At 45.4% G+C, this 17,574-nt stretch overlaps 1 protein-coding gene across 3 annotated transcripts in view; it reads right to left on the reverse strand.

Annotated features, from left to right (window-relative positions):
• The window catches only part of TTYH3 (tweety family member 3), a 97,602-nt gene that overhangs the window by 55,990 nt on the left and 24,038 nt on the right, over positions 1–17,574 (reverse strand). For all 3 annotated transcript variants that reach the window (XM_083152958.1, XM_083152959.1, XM_083152960.1), the window contains exon 2: positions 1,562–1,731. In XM_083152958.1, the coding sequence (XP_083009084.1) occupies positions 1,562–1,731 (170 nt within the window). The remainder of the gene's footprint in view (positions 1–1,561; positions 1,732–17,574) is intronic.

The following is a 17,574-nucleotide window of genomic DNA, read 5'->3' on the forward strand; positions in this document are numbered from 1 at the left end:
ATGACTCATTAAACATATGCCACACACATGATGCCCATTATACCTCAAGCAGTGAAAGTAGAATGCAGGCTGGAGTCACCCCTAATGTATTGCGCACACACAGTTTAAAAAAAGATTTTTACCTAACGCAGGAGTTGAGCAGGGCTGTGGCGTCGATAAGTGCGGCATGTTGCGCGAATTCTATACACTGTGGGGACGTCAGGAGGTCACTTCCGACAAGTGAGGAACGCGACATGAAGTCACTTTCTGACCTCCTGCCGCCAAGCGAGGATGCACTACGCGGCAGGAGGTCACTGCCGCAAAGTCAGGTAGAGAAACGCGGCATTAAGTCCCTTTTTGACCTCCTGCCGCCAAGCAAGGAACCGCTATGCGGCAGCGGCAGGAGGTCACTGACAGCCCTGAAAAACATGCCGAGCTACTGGCAATCACCCGGCGAGCTACCCGTCGCTCGCGAGCGACGGGTTGGCGAACGCTGATCTAGAGGGATACACAAGGATAGGATTCCATAGCATGGCAGTCCCACCAGATTGCAGGACAGTCCTGACGGGATGCAATTAGATATGAATTCTAATGGCGGTTATATGTGGGTTCTGGAATAGGATAGGCTTGCCTGAAGAGGTAAGTTTTCAGGGAACGCTTGAAAGTTTAGAGGCTAGAGGAGAGTCTTAATGTACGTGGGAGGGCATTCCATAGGGTGGGAGCAGCCCGACAAAAATCCTGCAAGTGTAAGTGGGAGCGAGTAATGAGTGTGGATGAGAGACGCAGATCTTGGGCAGAGGGGAGAGGTCGGGTGGGGATATATTTTGAGAGAAGTGAAGAGTTAGAAGATGGTGCGGTCAAAGTAATGACTTTGTATGTAAGAAGTATTTTATATTGAATGCGGTTATATACAGGCAACCAATGGAAGGACTGAGAGCGGACCAGACTTTGAACGAACTGCATTTATACTTTAGACTTGCTGGTCCTTCAAACATAGGATACATTTCCATTAATGAATTTGTAGTTTGTCATAAAAAAGTGCTCCGTTAAAAAATAAAATTAAAATCTGTATTATCTGTTGCTACTGCCCAGGAACCTTCGTATGATTAAACGCCTTGCTAGAAGTCCTAATCATGTGGTGAGGGCAGCCACAAGGCTCTGGATGGGGCAGTCCTGTAATTACTTCAGCATGTTCTTCATCTTGTCCGAAGCCACAAACAGTTCTCATAGAAAATTTATGGCTCGTTTTTCAAGATCAGTTTAGTAAGAAAAAAAAAAAAAAAGAGTATTGTATAAAAAGTATCTTAAAAATTTGATAATTTTTTAAGGAAATGATAAGGATTTCCAGCTACGTACTTCCAGAGACAAAGTGGTTTTTGGTATGGCGGTTTACAAGGAAGAGGTTACGGTGGTTTGTATATACTATATATACAAATTACGGAGCAAAAGCAGTTCCATTTATATGCTACCCGGGTATTTATCTGCATTAGTTGGTGTCAGGTATTTTTGGTTTTACATTAGTAGTCTAGGGTTCTAACAATTTGTTTTCCACCAAGAAAAATACTTCCAGTTTAGCTCTCACCTGCAGACGAGGGTTGCAATGATAACACACCACGCAGTACAGCAACAATCTGCATTTGTGTTCTCCTCGGTCTTCCGGTGGCGGCAACAGAACCAGAATGAATAGAAGAGCAGGAACAGAAGGTCTAGAGCCAGGCAGGAGAGGGCCACACAGCTTAGGAGCATCAGAGACTACAAGAGAGAACAGAAACAACGTTCTTTTATAGTGACACATCACAACACTAAAACACATCAAAAAATAATAGCTGGAATGTTTGGATGTATGCAAGTGAACAAGGTATTGAACAAAAGAAATAAAAAAGCGGATCAAACCAATGAAAATATATTTAATAGAGAATTAAAAAAAATAAAAAAATTAAACATAAATCACACTGCTAAACCCCTAGATGTAGATGGTTGAGAGAACTCAATGCAATGCATGATTTAGCCATTTTCTTTAAATAAAATTAAAAAAAAAAAAAATCGCAAAAAAAAATGATTGCCTGTTTGGGAACAGGCAATCATATTTAAGTCACACAGCCCTTCATAGCAAGGCAAAATCTACATTAGGAAATAGCTTTGCATAGTAAAGAAATGAACACATTATAAATAAGTGGTCTTGTTCATTTGCAATATTTAAAACACTAGGCATATTCATGCAATCTAGGTATGTCTAATGGTGTGTACACACTGGCTGATGTGGTGGCCAGCAGGATGCCGTCATCGGCTGATAGGGAGAGAGGGACGGCCAGGGTTGGACCGGCCCGCAGGGGAAACCCCCGGTGGGCCTCACTGCCTTGCCATTATTAATTTAGCACATTATTAGCATTTCAGATATATACAATGATATTGTAATGATAATTGTTAGCCAAACCTCTGTTGCAGCCAAATACACCCCCTCTGGAATTAGCCACACCCCTAAACAAGGGACCATATAACTGAATTCCCTGGTGGGCCCTTCATGTCCCATTCTGACACAGGGGATGGCATGTGCGTGGGAAGGGGGTGATGCGGGGGCCATGCTGCATTGAGCAGCAACAATGCACAAACACACACACACACAAATGCAAGTGAGCTTTACTGCAATACCCATATTTCTGAAGTAGTGCATCCTTTTCCATGATTTTCTGTGCAGCTGAGGAAGTGTTAATGAGGATCCGTGGAGTGGGTAAGGGGGAACCGTGGGTGGAATCTGTCTAATTTAACTCAACCGTTTACTAATGATGACAAAACCTTTTATCCTTACTGTAGGTGGCACAGGGTACTCCTACGTGCTGATACACTGCAACACGAAAAGATTAGCACATGCCAAAAACACTGAGTCACAGGCCAATTACTGAGCCCTCTTTGTCATCCACACCATTATATCATTACAGGGCCCCAAAAAAACCCTGCTTTTCTCATATGTTAATACAATCATTCAAGGCCCTTCATAGAAGCCCACAAACAAAACCATACGTGGGAGGAGTAGGGTTACAAGGACGGCGTAAATCATTTTATAGGAATTTAGAAATAAGAATTAACATCTATAACTGCTGTCCTTCACTAGTGGCTGCAGTCTGCTTAATGCTTAGAACATATCCAATGCGAGGACAGGGCCGGGATATGGTCACCAAGTCAACCCTACCCTAGCATCCACTATGGGTTGGAGGGAGAATATAATAGTGTGCCGAGTGCAGCGAGCCATGCAAGGGGATGCGGTACACTGGTCAGTGTCCATGTCGACTATGTCAACATTCAGGAGGAAAAAAAAAAAGTTTAAAGCTCATGTTAACCTTTTGACTGTAGACTTTCCCAATGTCGGCCTAATGCGCGTGTCGACATTCCAACCCTGCCGATAATCACCGCCGACCTATTCCAGGTGTCAACCTTCAGTGGCTGACCCAATGCATGCTGACCTAAGTAGGGTTGACGCATTAACCCGTGCCTACAGGGCCAGTAGTGTACGCTCTGAGGGCGAGATGTACCAAGCTTAAAAAGTGCTAAAATGTAGAGTGATAAACAGCCATCCAATCAGCTCCTACCTGCCATGTCACAGGCTCTGTTTCAAAAATGTCTGGCAGGAGCTGATTGGCTGGTTGTTTACACTCTCCATTTGATCACTTTTCAAGGCTTAGTACATCTGGCCCTCAGTACTTACCTAGTACAGAAGGAGCACACTCCTGGCCCCATGCACAACACAGGAGTTATTAGAGGCATTCCAACATAAACAAGAGTACAGCAAGAATGTCGGCCAATTCCAGACAGATGCATTTATGCCAGATAAAATGTTATTTGTATGTAGTCGAGGTCAATAGCGGAGGGTTATGAGCCCTAGCAATGGTGGACTGCCACTGATAGGATTGGTGCTTCATTCGTAGCTTGGGTATAAATTATATCTCTGTGTGAATGTTTTGCCATTTCTGGCATACAAGACGTTGCAATGTTTTGGCCCTTCCAAAGGTTTCTTAAGTTTCAGGACCAATAGGAAATGTGTGTTTTGTAAACTAAATAAAAAGGTTTAAAAAAAACAAGGGTGGAAGTACGTGACACACACCCAGTGTAAGGTGAGTGAATTGGCCTCTATTAACTGTACAATGCTAATTGTACAACAGCCCTATTGTGTGTAACCCACTTCTGATGTAGGGGACAATGATAATCATCTCTGGGTCCACCGCCATCAGCCTTTAGCAAAATCAAGGTTGGTTTGTCATTAGACAATACAAATTTCAGCATCACAATTAGGTACTGACATCGCAAGATGGTGTAATTTCCAGCATAGGTGGTCAGGCCTGCCATCAGAGATTGTGGGGCCCGGGACTGAGGAAATAGGCAGGGCCCCCCCTTTATCTTTCTTGAAACCCCGGTTTGACTGGTGATACCACCGGTGTCCTCAGCCCTGGCCGCATTACTCTACAGCCACATTGCTTCAAAGCAAATGTGAACTTTGTTTAGGATTATACTTTATAGACTCCAGTCCTGGTCCCCCTTTCTGTCTGGGCCAGGGACAGTAGCCCCCCCCCCCCCCCCTAATGGGTGCCCTGCAGGTGGTTAGAGCAATAGGGGGTAACCAACACGCCCACTGGTGACAAGAATTGCCAGGTGCAATTGATTTTGGCTAAGACCGTACAGGTTACACTGAAAGCAACACATTGGGCCTTATTTTGGTTCATTCTTTCTGACAAAATCCTTCTTAGATGGGCAAAACCATGTGCACTGCAGGTGGGGCAGGTGTTACTTGTGCAGAGAGAATTAGATTTGGGTGGGGTTTTACTTCAAAGTGAGATCTATATTGCAGTGTAAAAATAAAGCAGTCAGTATTTTCCCTGCACAGAAACAAAATTACTCAACCAAATCTAATTCTCTCTGCACATGTTACATCTGCCCCCCCTGCAGTGCACATGGTTTTGTCCATCTAAGAAGGATTTTGTCAGAAAGAATGAACCAAAATAAGGCCCATTGTTTGGATTATCTCCAGGCCGATGCAATGTGCTGGAAAATGTTTTTATTATGGTATAATGATGACGGTACAATGCTGTGCAGTAATCAGATTCTGTATAAAACTGAATTGTAGACTACATTAATCCACACTTCATCCTCAGGTTCATATGAGAACAATTGTGCTCTAGTGGATGTAAAACAGATTCTGGAACCTGAAGAGTTTAAGATCAAAACAAATAGTTTTCCCAGTCAAGCACATCTGGTTTATAGAGGAAGAGGGGAATGAAGGACTACGTAAATATTTACACACTTGTATTACCAGCTCTGATGAAAAAAACTGTAATGAATTATATTATTTTATACTTATTTATCCAAGGCTCAGGAAGTTTTGTGTAACATGAGGGCCACAGGCGGCACCGGGCCTGGGAGAGAGCCACAGGCGGCACCGGGCCTGGGAGAGGGCCACAGGTGGCACCGGGCCTGGGAGAGGGCCACCGATTCAAGGGCAAATTTACTAAAGCATCTAAAATGTAAGGTATTATGTTGCCCATAGCAACCAATGAGTTTTTGTCTATCATTTTCTAGAATGCAATAGAGAAATTGCAGACAGAATCTGATTGGTTGCTATGGGCAACAGCTCCTCTTTTGGTTTTTAGATGCTTTAGTAAATTCTCAATATCTACATCAGTGGTTTCCAAACCATCTTGAAAAGTTCCTTTTCCAAAATTTGTCACAATTATTAAATTAAAGGAATTGTGCTTACCTGACATACATATTAGGTTCAGGTATGAGGTGATTGGCAGGATTGGGTTATAACATAGTCTATGATTGGCAGTCACCAGCACTGCTTTTGTTACAATGGTCATAATTGATCCTGGAGCACGAACTCATGGCATCCAGTTTAAGAACCACTGATCTACATTATAATGTTATTATGACTGCATCCCCTGGAAGGAATGAAAAAGGTTATACAATGGAGACTAAAAGAATAACATTAACTAAACGCACTGATCACTTAGGCCAGTGGTTCCCAAATGCATTTCTCAAGGCACCCCAACAGTGCAGGCTTTAAGGATATATAGCTTAGACAAAAGGCGACTTAATTAGTCCCTCAGTCCATTTGAATGTATTATCTGTGCACAACCAGGTATATACCTAAACCCTGGACAGTTGAGGTGCCACGAGGATGGCGTTTGTGAACGGATAACTTATACCCCTTTCACACCAGCCTAAATTCCCGGGTTGAGTCCGGGAACAACTCAGTACTAGTGCTGGTGAGAAAGGTTCCCGGGACAAATTACCGGGCTAATTTGCCGGCAATCCAACCCTGCTAGGTAGCAGGGTTGTTCCCGGGGACCTAGCTGGTGTGAATGGGGTAGGGTATATTTACCCGGGTTGACGGTCCTCGGTGTCCTGTCCCATCCAAGCAGGCGGCTGGCGCAAATGACAGGACAGGCGGTGGATGATGATGACTGTCCCGTCATTTGCGCAGCCGCCTGTGTGGATCTCCGGCCTGCACAGAGGACAAGCAAACGGGGTGAGTATTCTCACCACCTCCGCCGACTGCCCGACGCCATCCCGCCGACTGCCCGCCTCCTTCACACACCAGAAAATGCAGAGACTTTTCTGGTGTGAAAGGGTCCCAACCCGGGAATGTCCCTGCTTGTCGCGGGAATGTAATTCCCGGGTTTGTCTCTGCATTTCTGGTGTGAAAGGGGTATTAGGCAACGGACCCATGGGGGAGTGCCAGCTCAGGACCTCTTTTCAGAAGAAGTGCAGTATTTGAAGGGGTTCAGTAACATTTTTCGACGGATGTTTCACCAACGGTTATTATACCAACACCCATTGACTGCTTCCCATTTGAGGCAAATATGTAATAATGTTTTGTGTGGTTACATGTATGGTTCAGTGCATTATTTCTGTAGTGTAGGAAATACATTGCAATAAATAAGAGGACCTTAAAGTTTTTGTAGGTAGCCTCTGACTTTAAAAGGTTAAAAACCCTTAGTCTAAATTACCGGATTAAATCTAGCTGGGATTTGGTTGCTATGGGTAACGGATCCTTCAAACCAATAGCATTGTGACCTAAAATAAGTCTTGTTGCTTAATATGGGGGGGGGGGGGGTGCTTGGGGTGTACTTAAACAGTTTCAAAACTCAAGGAAGTACTTATTGCATGCCTTCCTTAATCTGTCCCTTGTAGGGGTTGCCAGGCTCTTGCAGGGACAATGACATGTTGAAATGGCCTGCGGAGCCTTTATCCAGAAGGTTAGCCACTTCCGATTATTTGAATGGCTGTTTAAATAGCTGCTAGTGTAGAGAATTTGGCATATTTCACCACTGTTTAAGAAGGTTCCATTAAACTTGGACTTGAACAACAGGCCCGGAATTAAGTACCTTACATCACCCAGGCAGCTTACAAGAGACAAAATTTCAGCACTTTGTTCCAAGTTTAAATCTCAAGTACAGCTAGGAAACCCTCACAGCGCCTGTCAATGGGGGCATTTCTAGAGACCCTACAAAAGGCTTTGGATTTTGGCAAGAATCAGCCCGTTTGAAGGGTTGACAGAATCTATGGCCAAAAGACAAACACCACACAAAACATACACCTTTCCTGTTGGAATACGGCTGCTTCCTGCAATTGGTTTATAGGAGCTAAACTTTCATTAACCACATTTCGGAAGTTGGCGTCTTATCAAAGAATACAGACTTTGAAAAGCTTAATAATCGCTAAAGCCAGCTCTTAAATGGGATTCGTTTTGTGCATAGATGTTGAAGCTGGCACTAATACTATAGTTTTTACTTAGAGGAAAGTTTGATTATACTCTAAATGAGCAACGTGCTTCTGTGTAATGCGGGTACTGCCACACTGCCCACACCAAGAATTGTAGTTCCGGTGCCTAGAGTAAAACGGTTCTATATAAGAAGGGTATAAAACTTCTTTATGCTAACTTGCAACTGTAGTGCAGTAGGTGCATTTAGCCAAAACACAATTAACAGTATAAAATAATTACAAATCTAAATCAACATCAATTGCAGAAAGAGAAAACATAATGGGCAAAATGTACTAAAGGGAATTCTTGCCAGGGTCAAAACCACCGTATGTAGTAATACCCCTTTTCCAACAAAATGCCAGGTCCAACCTGGGTTTTGAATAGTTATTAGCCATATCACAGCAGGGTAAAACACTCATTTATGGACCCGGATTATTGTGGGGTCTTCAGTTGTCGGTGCTGGCAAATATCTCCAAGTATGGTCTATCACTCTGCAAGCTTTTAGTGTGGTCTGGGTCGGAATAATCTGTTTACACCACAGGCTACTCAGGGCAGTGCTCGGTTCCACCATGGTATCTAGGGTCGTATTACTGGACCCATTCACACCAAACTTGGACCCAGATTGCCCCAGCAATAACCTGGGTTAGAGATTTGATGGGCAAGGGTATGAAGGACATTTTGACCTCAGGCCTGGGAATTAGAGAAAGGCAGAGTTTCTAGAAAGAAGAATAGGATGAGGATGACAACTATTTTTTTTTAAACATTAAAAGAATTGGGGGGGGGGGTGTAAAATCAAATTTTGTTTCAATGTTGAATCCATGTGGGTCTTCACAAGTGAACTTGTCACTGGGACTGGATGAGCAGCAGTAACAGCCCATGGAAGGTCAATGTGAGACAGGCACAATGAGATCTGTCAGACTGGGAGGGATGTGCAGGGAAGGGGGGGGGGGGGGGGGTTACGAGGGATAACAACATCTATAATGCAGAAACTGAAACAATGAAATCAGAGTGGAGGCAAATTTAGATTTACGACTATCCAACTTTAAGAGGTATGAGAACATTTCCCGCGTCCAAATCCCACTTGGCACCAGGAGCCACATTCCCGATCCACGCACCAGCTGAGCAGCTTCTATAAAAACCTTCAGAAGAACGCCAACGAGCAAGACTGAGATCGGACACGGTCTGGTGTCTTCCAGACAGCTGGCAGCTTGATAAATATACTCCATGGATGTTACTTGAGATGACTAGATAATGCAGACAAACTGCTAGGAGGCAGGCGCGTTTCAGCATCTGCGTGACAACGGCTCTCGGAACATTTGCTTTTGTAATGGCTGACCCACGATTTGTAATCAGGTGGTCACATTCTCCTGCCTGAGTATTTAGGTTTTGGTTTTCTAAAGGAATAAAAGATGATGATTTCCAATGAAAAGATACAATTATACTTTATATTTGTTCCATTTAACACACGCAGCATGCAATGGGCAATTAAAAAAAAAATGGGCAGAAGGAGCGATAGGCCGTGACTTTCAGCAGTTGGCACACCTTTAGCTTCAGTTCTACTCCATGAAAACACCACTATATAAAACGGGACCGCTCAAAGCCCCCATTTATCAGCACCCCCTTCGCTGCCACCAGATATTAGGAGGGGCACACACACACACACACACACACACACACAATACCACAGCACTGAGGTCATGGGTTTGATTCACACTATAACTGTGTGGACAAGTCAGACCAAATTCCCTTTGAGTTCCCCCGGCAGCCCCCTGGGAGGCTCCCTTACAATTTGGCACTTGATGTGCCATTTTTACATGCTTATAAATCGCATATGATTTATCGCACATAAAAACCCCTGCGAGCTGCAGCAGCCGCCACCTGCCGCTCACTGCCAGAGCACATAGGTGTATGACAGCGGTTCTTCACTTATGGCACACACCTACAGAATCGGACCCAATACACTGTTGGGTGCTAAAAAGCACCAGCGATCTGCTGCTATTGGTTCCGATCCGATAAATCTTTAGTGCAACAGGTTTAATCCGATTTATCAGCCCAAACCGTCGGAATTGGGCAAAATTGGACCAAATCGCAGTAGTGTATGGGGACCTTTAGTGTAGTGGGAAACATCAATGTTTATCCTATCTTTCGTATAGGTTTGTATTCTAAGAAACAAAAAAATATACAGAGTGTAGGTTGCGCTAGAATTGATGACAGGAACAGAGTAATAATAAAAATAATGTGGTGTACATTTATTAATACATATAAACACAATAAATTCTAAAAATTATAATAAAAAGGATTTGGAAAAGCTGCGTCCGGACAGATATAGATTTTGTAACGTCACCTTTTTGGAGTGCTCAGTCCTGTATTTTGGGCCCAAAAGTGTTGGTTTTAGATGTTTATTGTGGTAGCCCTTGGGGTACTTCCTCCGGAATCGGTACATCTGTCAGACCAGACTTAGGTCTACAGTCATAAGGTCGACCCCGGAAGGTCGACTGGGGCCAAGGTCGACATGGTTTTTTCACCTTTTTTTTTTTTAGCCGAATGTCGACATGGACACAGTTGGAGTTGAACCGCAACCCCTCGCCATGCTTCGGGCACAGTGACTCGCTATGCTCGGCACACTTGACACATGTCGACCTTCAACCCTGTCGACCTTGGGGCCAGTCGACCTTCCGGGGTCGACCTAATGACTGTCGACCTAAGTGTGGTCTGACAGATGACCGTTTCCCCTTCCTCCATACGGGTGGTGGGGGTGGCGTACCTCCCAGCTGGTTGGAATATCTGAGGCAACGTGGGTGTCCACTTGATCTCTTAGGCAGGTCTTTGAAGAGGTGGCTTTCCTCCAAAATTGTAGTGCTGTGCCTAGGTACAGGTACGCTGCAAAAGGCTGAAGTTGTCCCGTCTGTTGTGATAGACACTTCAGGTAACTGTAGGTGGTGTCTGGAGTTGCAGCGTAAAAAGAAGTGGTGGCAATGTGCCTGGTGGCGACGCGTTTCGCTGCTATCAGCAGCTTTTTCAAGGTGATGTATTCAAAGAAACAATTTTATGTAATTTGCATCTACCCAACAGCCACCAACTCCATTGCATTCTGAAAGCTTTTGAATCCAAAAGCTCAACAAAAGGAATAATAATCATCCTATTAAGATGTGGTCTCACGTACTAGACCCCACTTGCTGACTAGATAAATATAGGTTAAAACCATGAGTCCCATAAGCTGTTAATTGCTGTCATTACATCCGACCACTTAATGGTTCTAACACTGCTGTCCCTTTTGGGGGCTGAAGCCAACAAGAACCAAAAGGAAGCTGCGATTTCTGGGATTGCAGCCTCCTGTTGTTCCATGCATCCGCACCCATTTAAATGGCCAACCAATGGCATTCTCTCTGTTAAACGGCAGAATAGCTTTATTTAAATTTTTCACTCACTCGTAAGAAGGCTAATTGCCAAATTCATACAATGGTAGAAATTACAAGTGTCATTTCATTAGTATATTTCAGTACAACCATTGCTGGAGATGTGAGCTCCAGTGAATTAGACGATATTCAGAATACTGCAGATACAGCGGAAAATGTATCCGAGAAAACAGCTATTTCTGTACATGTCGCTATAGTTTCTATTCTCGCTTTCCACTGTAACAGAGGAAATTAAAGACAATTTACATTGTTCCTGTTACGTTTCTGAAGCATAAGACTTCTTGTATGATAAACACCTAGAATATTCTTACAATTTGCCGTCTAAATATATTACATTGTAAAAGGCGCAGGTTTTTTTTTTAAACAATGTACTAAGACCACTAACTGGCACTTTTTATTGCTAGATATTTTGTGACGAGACGACAATAAGACTACTGATGTTTGCCATCCACGATGCACAATTCTTGAACAAAAACATGACCTACATACCTAGGACACAGCATCGGATCATCTGGGAGACCATCGGATATCTGGTTAAATCATGCATCCGGAGTCAGTGAAGCTGCACCAAGGCTACAGCCATTGACCTCAGCATGCCCAAAAAGGGGCCCACATGCTAATAATTCTGTTCCCCTCTTAGGGCTATTTCACACGCTCCGGCTCCTGCTGGGCGGCGAAACCCCGCATGGCCAGGAAGCAGTGCCGCACACAGCAGTTTACAATGGTAGGGATGGCCACAGCCCGGCAGCCGCCCCTTATAGTGGTGGGATCCGGCTGCAACCGGGCCGTGGCCGTCCCGTGTGAATGGACACAATCGTGTCCATTAACAACTACTGTGTGCGGCACGGCATTTGGCCGTGCGGGGTTTCGCCGCCCAGCAGGAGCCGGAACATGAGAATTAGCCCTAAGGGGCACTAAAGAAAATGAGCAATATTACAGTCTACAGTTGTGACATTTCCCAACTGCAACAAAGACACTTTTGCAGGCAGCGCTGTACACGGAATCCTCACAATGAAACCAGCATGCCGCAATGGAAAAAGTGAAATCTTGGTTATATTTAAAGCTAGAGGTTCTCTTTTTTTTCGCCTTTGTTCACTGTGGCAGAGTATACGTTTTCTATAATCTGTGACATTGTGCTCTGCACAACAAGGGAAGAAGGGCAGCAGTCCAGACGGATGGTAACACGGCAATCTATTGACGGAGGTTAGCAAGAGGACAACTGTATTGTGTAACGAAACGTGCATTCAGCCTTTTTGCTTAAAACATAATATAAAAGCCAGGATTTTATTAACCGGATTTCAGAGTTGGGCGTAAATGCATACGCAGATAGGACTTCGCTTGCAGTGCAATTGTGAAAAGAAGTTATACAATCAAATGAAGTCTTGCGCTTAGAGACACCAAACGCCAGCATACATACAAAAGCAGAAACATTGGACACAGTCCGACCGAACATCACTCGATGCCAAGGCCACTCCAGCTGGAAGTGGCTGATTGTAGCACACCAATAAAACGTTCTAGAGATGCTAGCGTTCCTCTAGCTACAGCAGCCCCCCAACCTCAGGTATCGTCCCGATCAGTGTTCTGCACATACCACCTCCGTGCGTGCGCTATTGCTAATCAATCTGCGTATGTGTGCAGGGAGCTTCAGGGCGTGCACGGTGGGAAATTCTCCCTCCCCTGCAAACATCATCTACATCAATCATGCCCCATAGAATTATTTATTTTTCTTTTGGCTGCACCAGCGATGTGTGCTGAGCGATCTGTCACTGCCCATGTTCTCAATAGAAAGAATACGGCGATGACTAGATATTTTGAAACATGCTTGAAATATCTAGTACGGGGATAGCGCCAGGCTCACTATCGGGCATAATTTATAAGCCATCTAGTCAGATCGCTTAGAAAATAGGCAAATATTGCCACTTTTGTAGGCCAGGCCCCATAAGTCGGCACTAGAATGAGGACCATGAGGACATGATGGACAATGACCTAATAAACTGTGGGGTGAATTTATGAAGCTTGGAGAAGTGTTATCTATCCCCATAAAGAACGTTAAGTGCAAGGTGATAATGGCTCAGCCAATCAGCTCTTACCTGTCAATTTACATATTGTAGCTGATTGGCTGAACCATTATCACCTTGCTCATAACGTTCTTTATGGGGATAGATAACACTTCTCCAAGCTTCATAAATTCACCCCTGATCCCCTACAGAAGAGCAGAGTGACAACATAAGCCTGTACACCACTCGACGACCCGCAGGACCAGATATCCTTAACAATATTGGCGGACAGACTGAACAATGTGTCAGTGACATCAACAGGACCCCGCTGAACATGGCAGCCAAAATAGACCTTCATGTTCAGCCAACAAGGGGGCAGTGTGCATCGTTAAGGATATTCAACAGACACATTACCCTTTGTTTTTCCTTTAAATATATTACTAAAAAGACTTCCGGTTCCGGGTTCATGGAGTGAGGAAGCTGGCGCCGGAGCTCCGTGGAACCCGATCAGCCAAACCCTCGTAACGGCTATCTTAGCCTCCACAGCAGCCCACATTTAATCCCCTGACACTCAGGGAGCGGAATGGACCGCTCAGCGCCATCCACCTCACCCGGCACAGCGCTTCCACCGCGCCAGGAGAAACGCCGCGCGGACGCCAACATGGCGGCTGGCAGCGGCTCTCCCCTCCTTACTCCGGCACACAAGAAATCAGCAGCAGAAATGCGGGACCCCACGCTGCAAGACACCCGTTCTCCTGAGAGCCCGGTAACGTATGGTGACATCGTTTCTGCTATTAAAAGCACTATGGAGCCTTTGCTAACCAGGGCAGTACAGGATATCACCACACAACTACATGCGCTTTCGCAGAGGGTGGACAGAGCTGAAAACCAGATAGGCGCAGTACAACATGAGGTCTCTGGTATCACTCAAACTGCAAAATCCCTGACTTCTGACAACTACCACATTTGGAATAAGCTGGATGAGATAGAGAACAGATCACGGAGAAATAATATAAGACTTGTTGGACTCCCTGAATCGATCAAGGGCCCTGCCTTAGCACACTTGGGCCCTTATTCTGCTTCGTGCGGTACGGCCCGCGTGCGGCCGTACCGCCGATGTTTTTACTCTGCACATGCGCAGAGGTCAATCTGCGCATGTGCAGCCCCCTTCGCCGCAGACGTATTTCGTCCGCCGCAAAGGGGGCGTATAGGGGCGTGAGAGGCTTCATGCCCTCATTTCCCTATGTGTACGCCCCGCGTTTCATGGGCGTTCCCATGCAAACGCGGGGCGTATGCATGGTAATGAGGGCATGACGCAACTCATGGGGGCGGAAAGCTGACGTCGCCGGATGTCAGCTTTCAGCCCCCATACAAGCTACCACACGGACGATTGTCCGTGTGGTCTCAGCTTGCGGGAGCTGCCGGGGCGTGCGGACCTGCCTTCGATGGTCGACGACCATCGAATGCAGGGGGCAGCTCCCACCATGGTGGAGGCGTACGCCTCCACCATTTTTATGCGGATCGCCAGCCGTCCGTATACGGACGGCCGTGGCGATCCGTAGGGTGGGCGGGGATTGGTTTGTGCGGCCGGAGCCCCGTGTGCGGCTCTGGCCGCACCAACCAGAATAAGGGCCTTTGTGAGGAATACTCTCCCAACACTACTGGGAATAGCCCCCGAGTGCACAGATCTAGTGATAGAACGAGCACACAGGGTGGGTCCAGTCCCAACCCCCAATAAGCCGAGGCCACGGGTAACCCTGTTCAGGTGCATGAACTACCTACATAAACAACTGATCTGGACAGCCTCCAGAAGAATTAAAGATATTCAATGGGAGGGAAACAAGCTGTTAATTTTTCAGGACTTTTCTATGGAGCTGACTAAGGCCCGGAAAGCATTTTCCCCTGTTTGCTCCCAACTCGCGACTGAGGGCCACAAATTTGGATTACTCTACCCGGCCAGATTGCGCATTTATGAGGGTACCTCCCATAAAGACTTTCTGGTCCCCAGAGACGCCGAGGCCTATGTCCGAAACATGCGATCTGATAATAACCAAGATATAAGTGACCAGGCCCCACCACCCACTGCAGGCACTTGATCTGGAACCCCCCGACTCCAGAAATCCCAAGTTTAGCACTTGGGCTGCCATCCTCTCATCTCCACCAAGTTCTCCTCCCCACTATAGAAATGACCGCAACCTGTAGCAGTGCCTCATCTGGACATTGTCATAAGACTTATAGGATCTACAGGTCTGTCACGCAGAACATCAATCTCCCAGAAGAATGACATCTCGGGCATTTTACCCTATGCAGCAATACAAGTGCGCCCTTCTTATTGACTCTGCTTTTTGCCACCTCTCCATCTTGACTACACTGAATGGACACCAGTGACGTGTGGTCCCAACTGACACTTTCCCCCTCACAAGATGGGTTCTGATCCTAAGGGTTTATGTTGTCACTTAAGTTTATCCTAATGCTAACCTAATATTAGTGTCAACCATATACTAGCTAAATATTCCTACTACTGCTAGATTTAGGGCTGTTTGACAAAGTTATATATTTGCCTCATTAAGTTGGCTTGTTATTCGGGTTCTGGCGGAGCCCCATAGCCGGTCCCAATACGACATGCCCACTTTCATATTCTTTATGTTTGTGTATTGGCGCTGGTCGCCACCAAATATCACCCGGAAGTTGGTCACTTATCTTCTTCTCATCTGTATCTGGTATGTTAGTCTAATGGTATTAAGTGACCTGCAATCAAAGCGACTTCTTCGCAATTGCCCTCAAGTTTCCCCCATGTTTGTCTTCTCTCCCCCCCCCCCTCTCTCCCTTCCCTGCCTTCCCCATGATTAATGATATATTGTTGCAGATTATGTCCCGCCCGAGAATGCCAAAGCTGTTTGCATATTCGACCTGAAGATAGCTTCGTGGAACATCGGTGGCTTCAACTCGCCGGCTAAACGCCGTAAAGTACTGCTCCACCTGAATAAGAAAGGTATCCAACTGGTCTTCTTGCAGGAATCCCATCTAGTCCCCTCTGAAATCGCCAAACTCAATATGCTAGGATGGAAGGTACTAGGATCAAGCCCCTATAATTCTAAAGCTAGGGGTGTAGTCACACTTATCAGAGCCGGTATTCCCCATGAGGTTAAGGAATCATTGACTGACCCTGAAGGGCGTTATCTAATTCTAACAGTAAACGTTCAAACCAAATCTTTTGTCTTATGCAACATATATGCCCCAAATGCTAACTCGAAACCATTTTTACAAAACATACAGGCTAAGCTATCCCTCAAACTTTCTGAACCTTTAATAATATGCGGGGACTTTAACATGATCTCTTCACCCACCCTGGACAGGTCCAAATCCGCATCTGCCCCCTCAAAACCCCCTAGATATGGCATCCCGGCCCTTTCAGAAGCATTACAAGTAATTGACATTTGGAGAGCCCTCAATCCAACAGAAAGGGAGTACACGTGTTTGTCAGCGGCCCATTCTACTCTATCAAGAATAGATTACATCCTTCTATCTCCCTCTCTGCTTCCCATGGTTAGTAATGTTGCGATAGACCCGATAGTGATATCGGACCATGCTTTGATCTCTGTCACTATCGGTATCTCCCCTAAATCCCCGGAATCCCGCAGTTGGAAGTTCCCGGCCTACTTAGCCAACTCTCGCAAATTTCAGACACACCTACGTTCTAAATGGGAGTCTTTCAAACTAGACAACCAGGCACATCTGGAACAGAATCCGACCCTATTTTGGATGACATCCAAAGCAGTAATCAGGGGTGAAATTATTTCCTATGTAGCCAACCTAAATAAACAATACACCTCCACATATCTGACACACCAGGGGGCACTGACGTCGGCCTTTCAGAGATACAAGGGACAGCCAACAGGTCCAAATAAATTAGCTTATCAAACGGCTAAACTTAACTATGAAGACTACTTACAAACGATGGGGGACAGGCATTTGTTTTCCATGAATTATAGATTCCATAAATTGGGAAATAAAACAGGGAAACTTCTCACAAATTTATTGCACGGCACTAGGCAACCCTCGGTGGTTCAACCACTGAGAAATCACCTAGGTAAACTTTCCACAAATAACGCAGAAACTGCAGAACTCCTACGTCTCTTCTACACTAAACTTTACACAGGCCCCTTACCCCAACATACACCCCCACCGACCCTTCCACCAATCCCACAATCCTTCTGGAGCTCCTTACCCCTGCCACAGATCTCAGAAGAAGGCGCTAATATACTAATAGCCCCTATTACACATTCTGAGGTAGAGAAGGCAATAGGCCAACTGAAAAGAGACAAAGCACCAGGGCCTGATGGTCTGAGTGGTGACTATTACAAAATACTGTCCACTGAATTATCCCCTATTCTTACCTCCTGCTTCCAATCTATCCAAACATCTGAGG

The sequence above is a fragment of the Crinia signifera genome, chromosome 7 (genome assembly GCF_055691185.1).
Source record: "Crinia signifera chromosome 7, ASM5569118v1, whole genome shotgun sequence".
Taxonomy (NCBI): domain Eukaryota; kingdom Metazoa; phylum Chordata; class Amphibia; order Anura; family Myobatrachidae; genus Crinia; species Crinia signifera.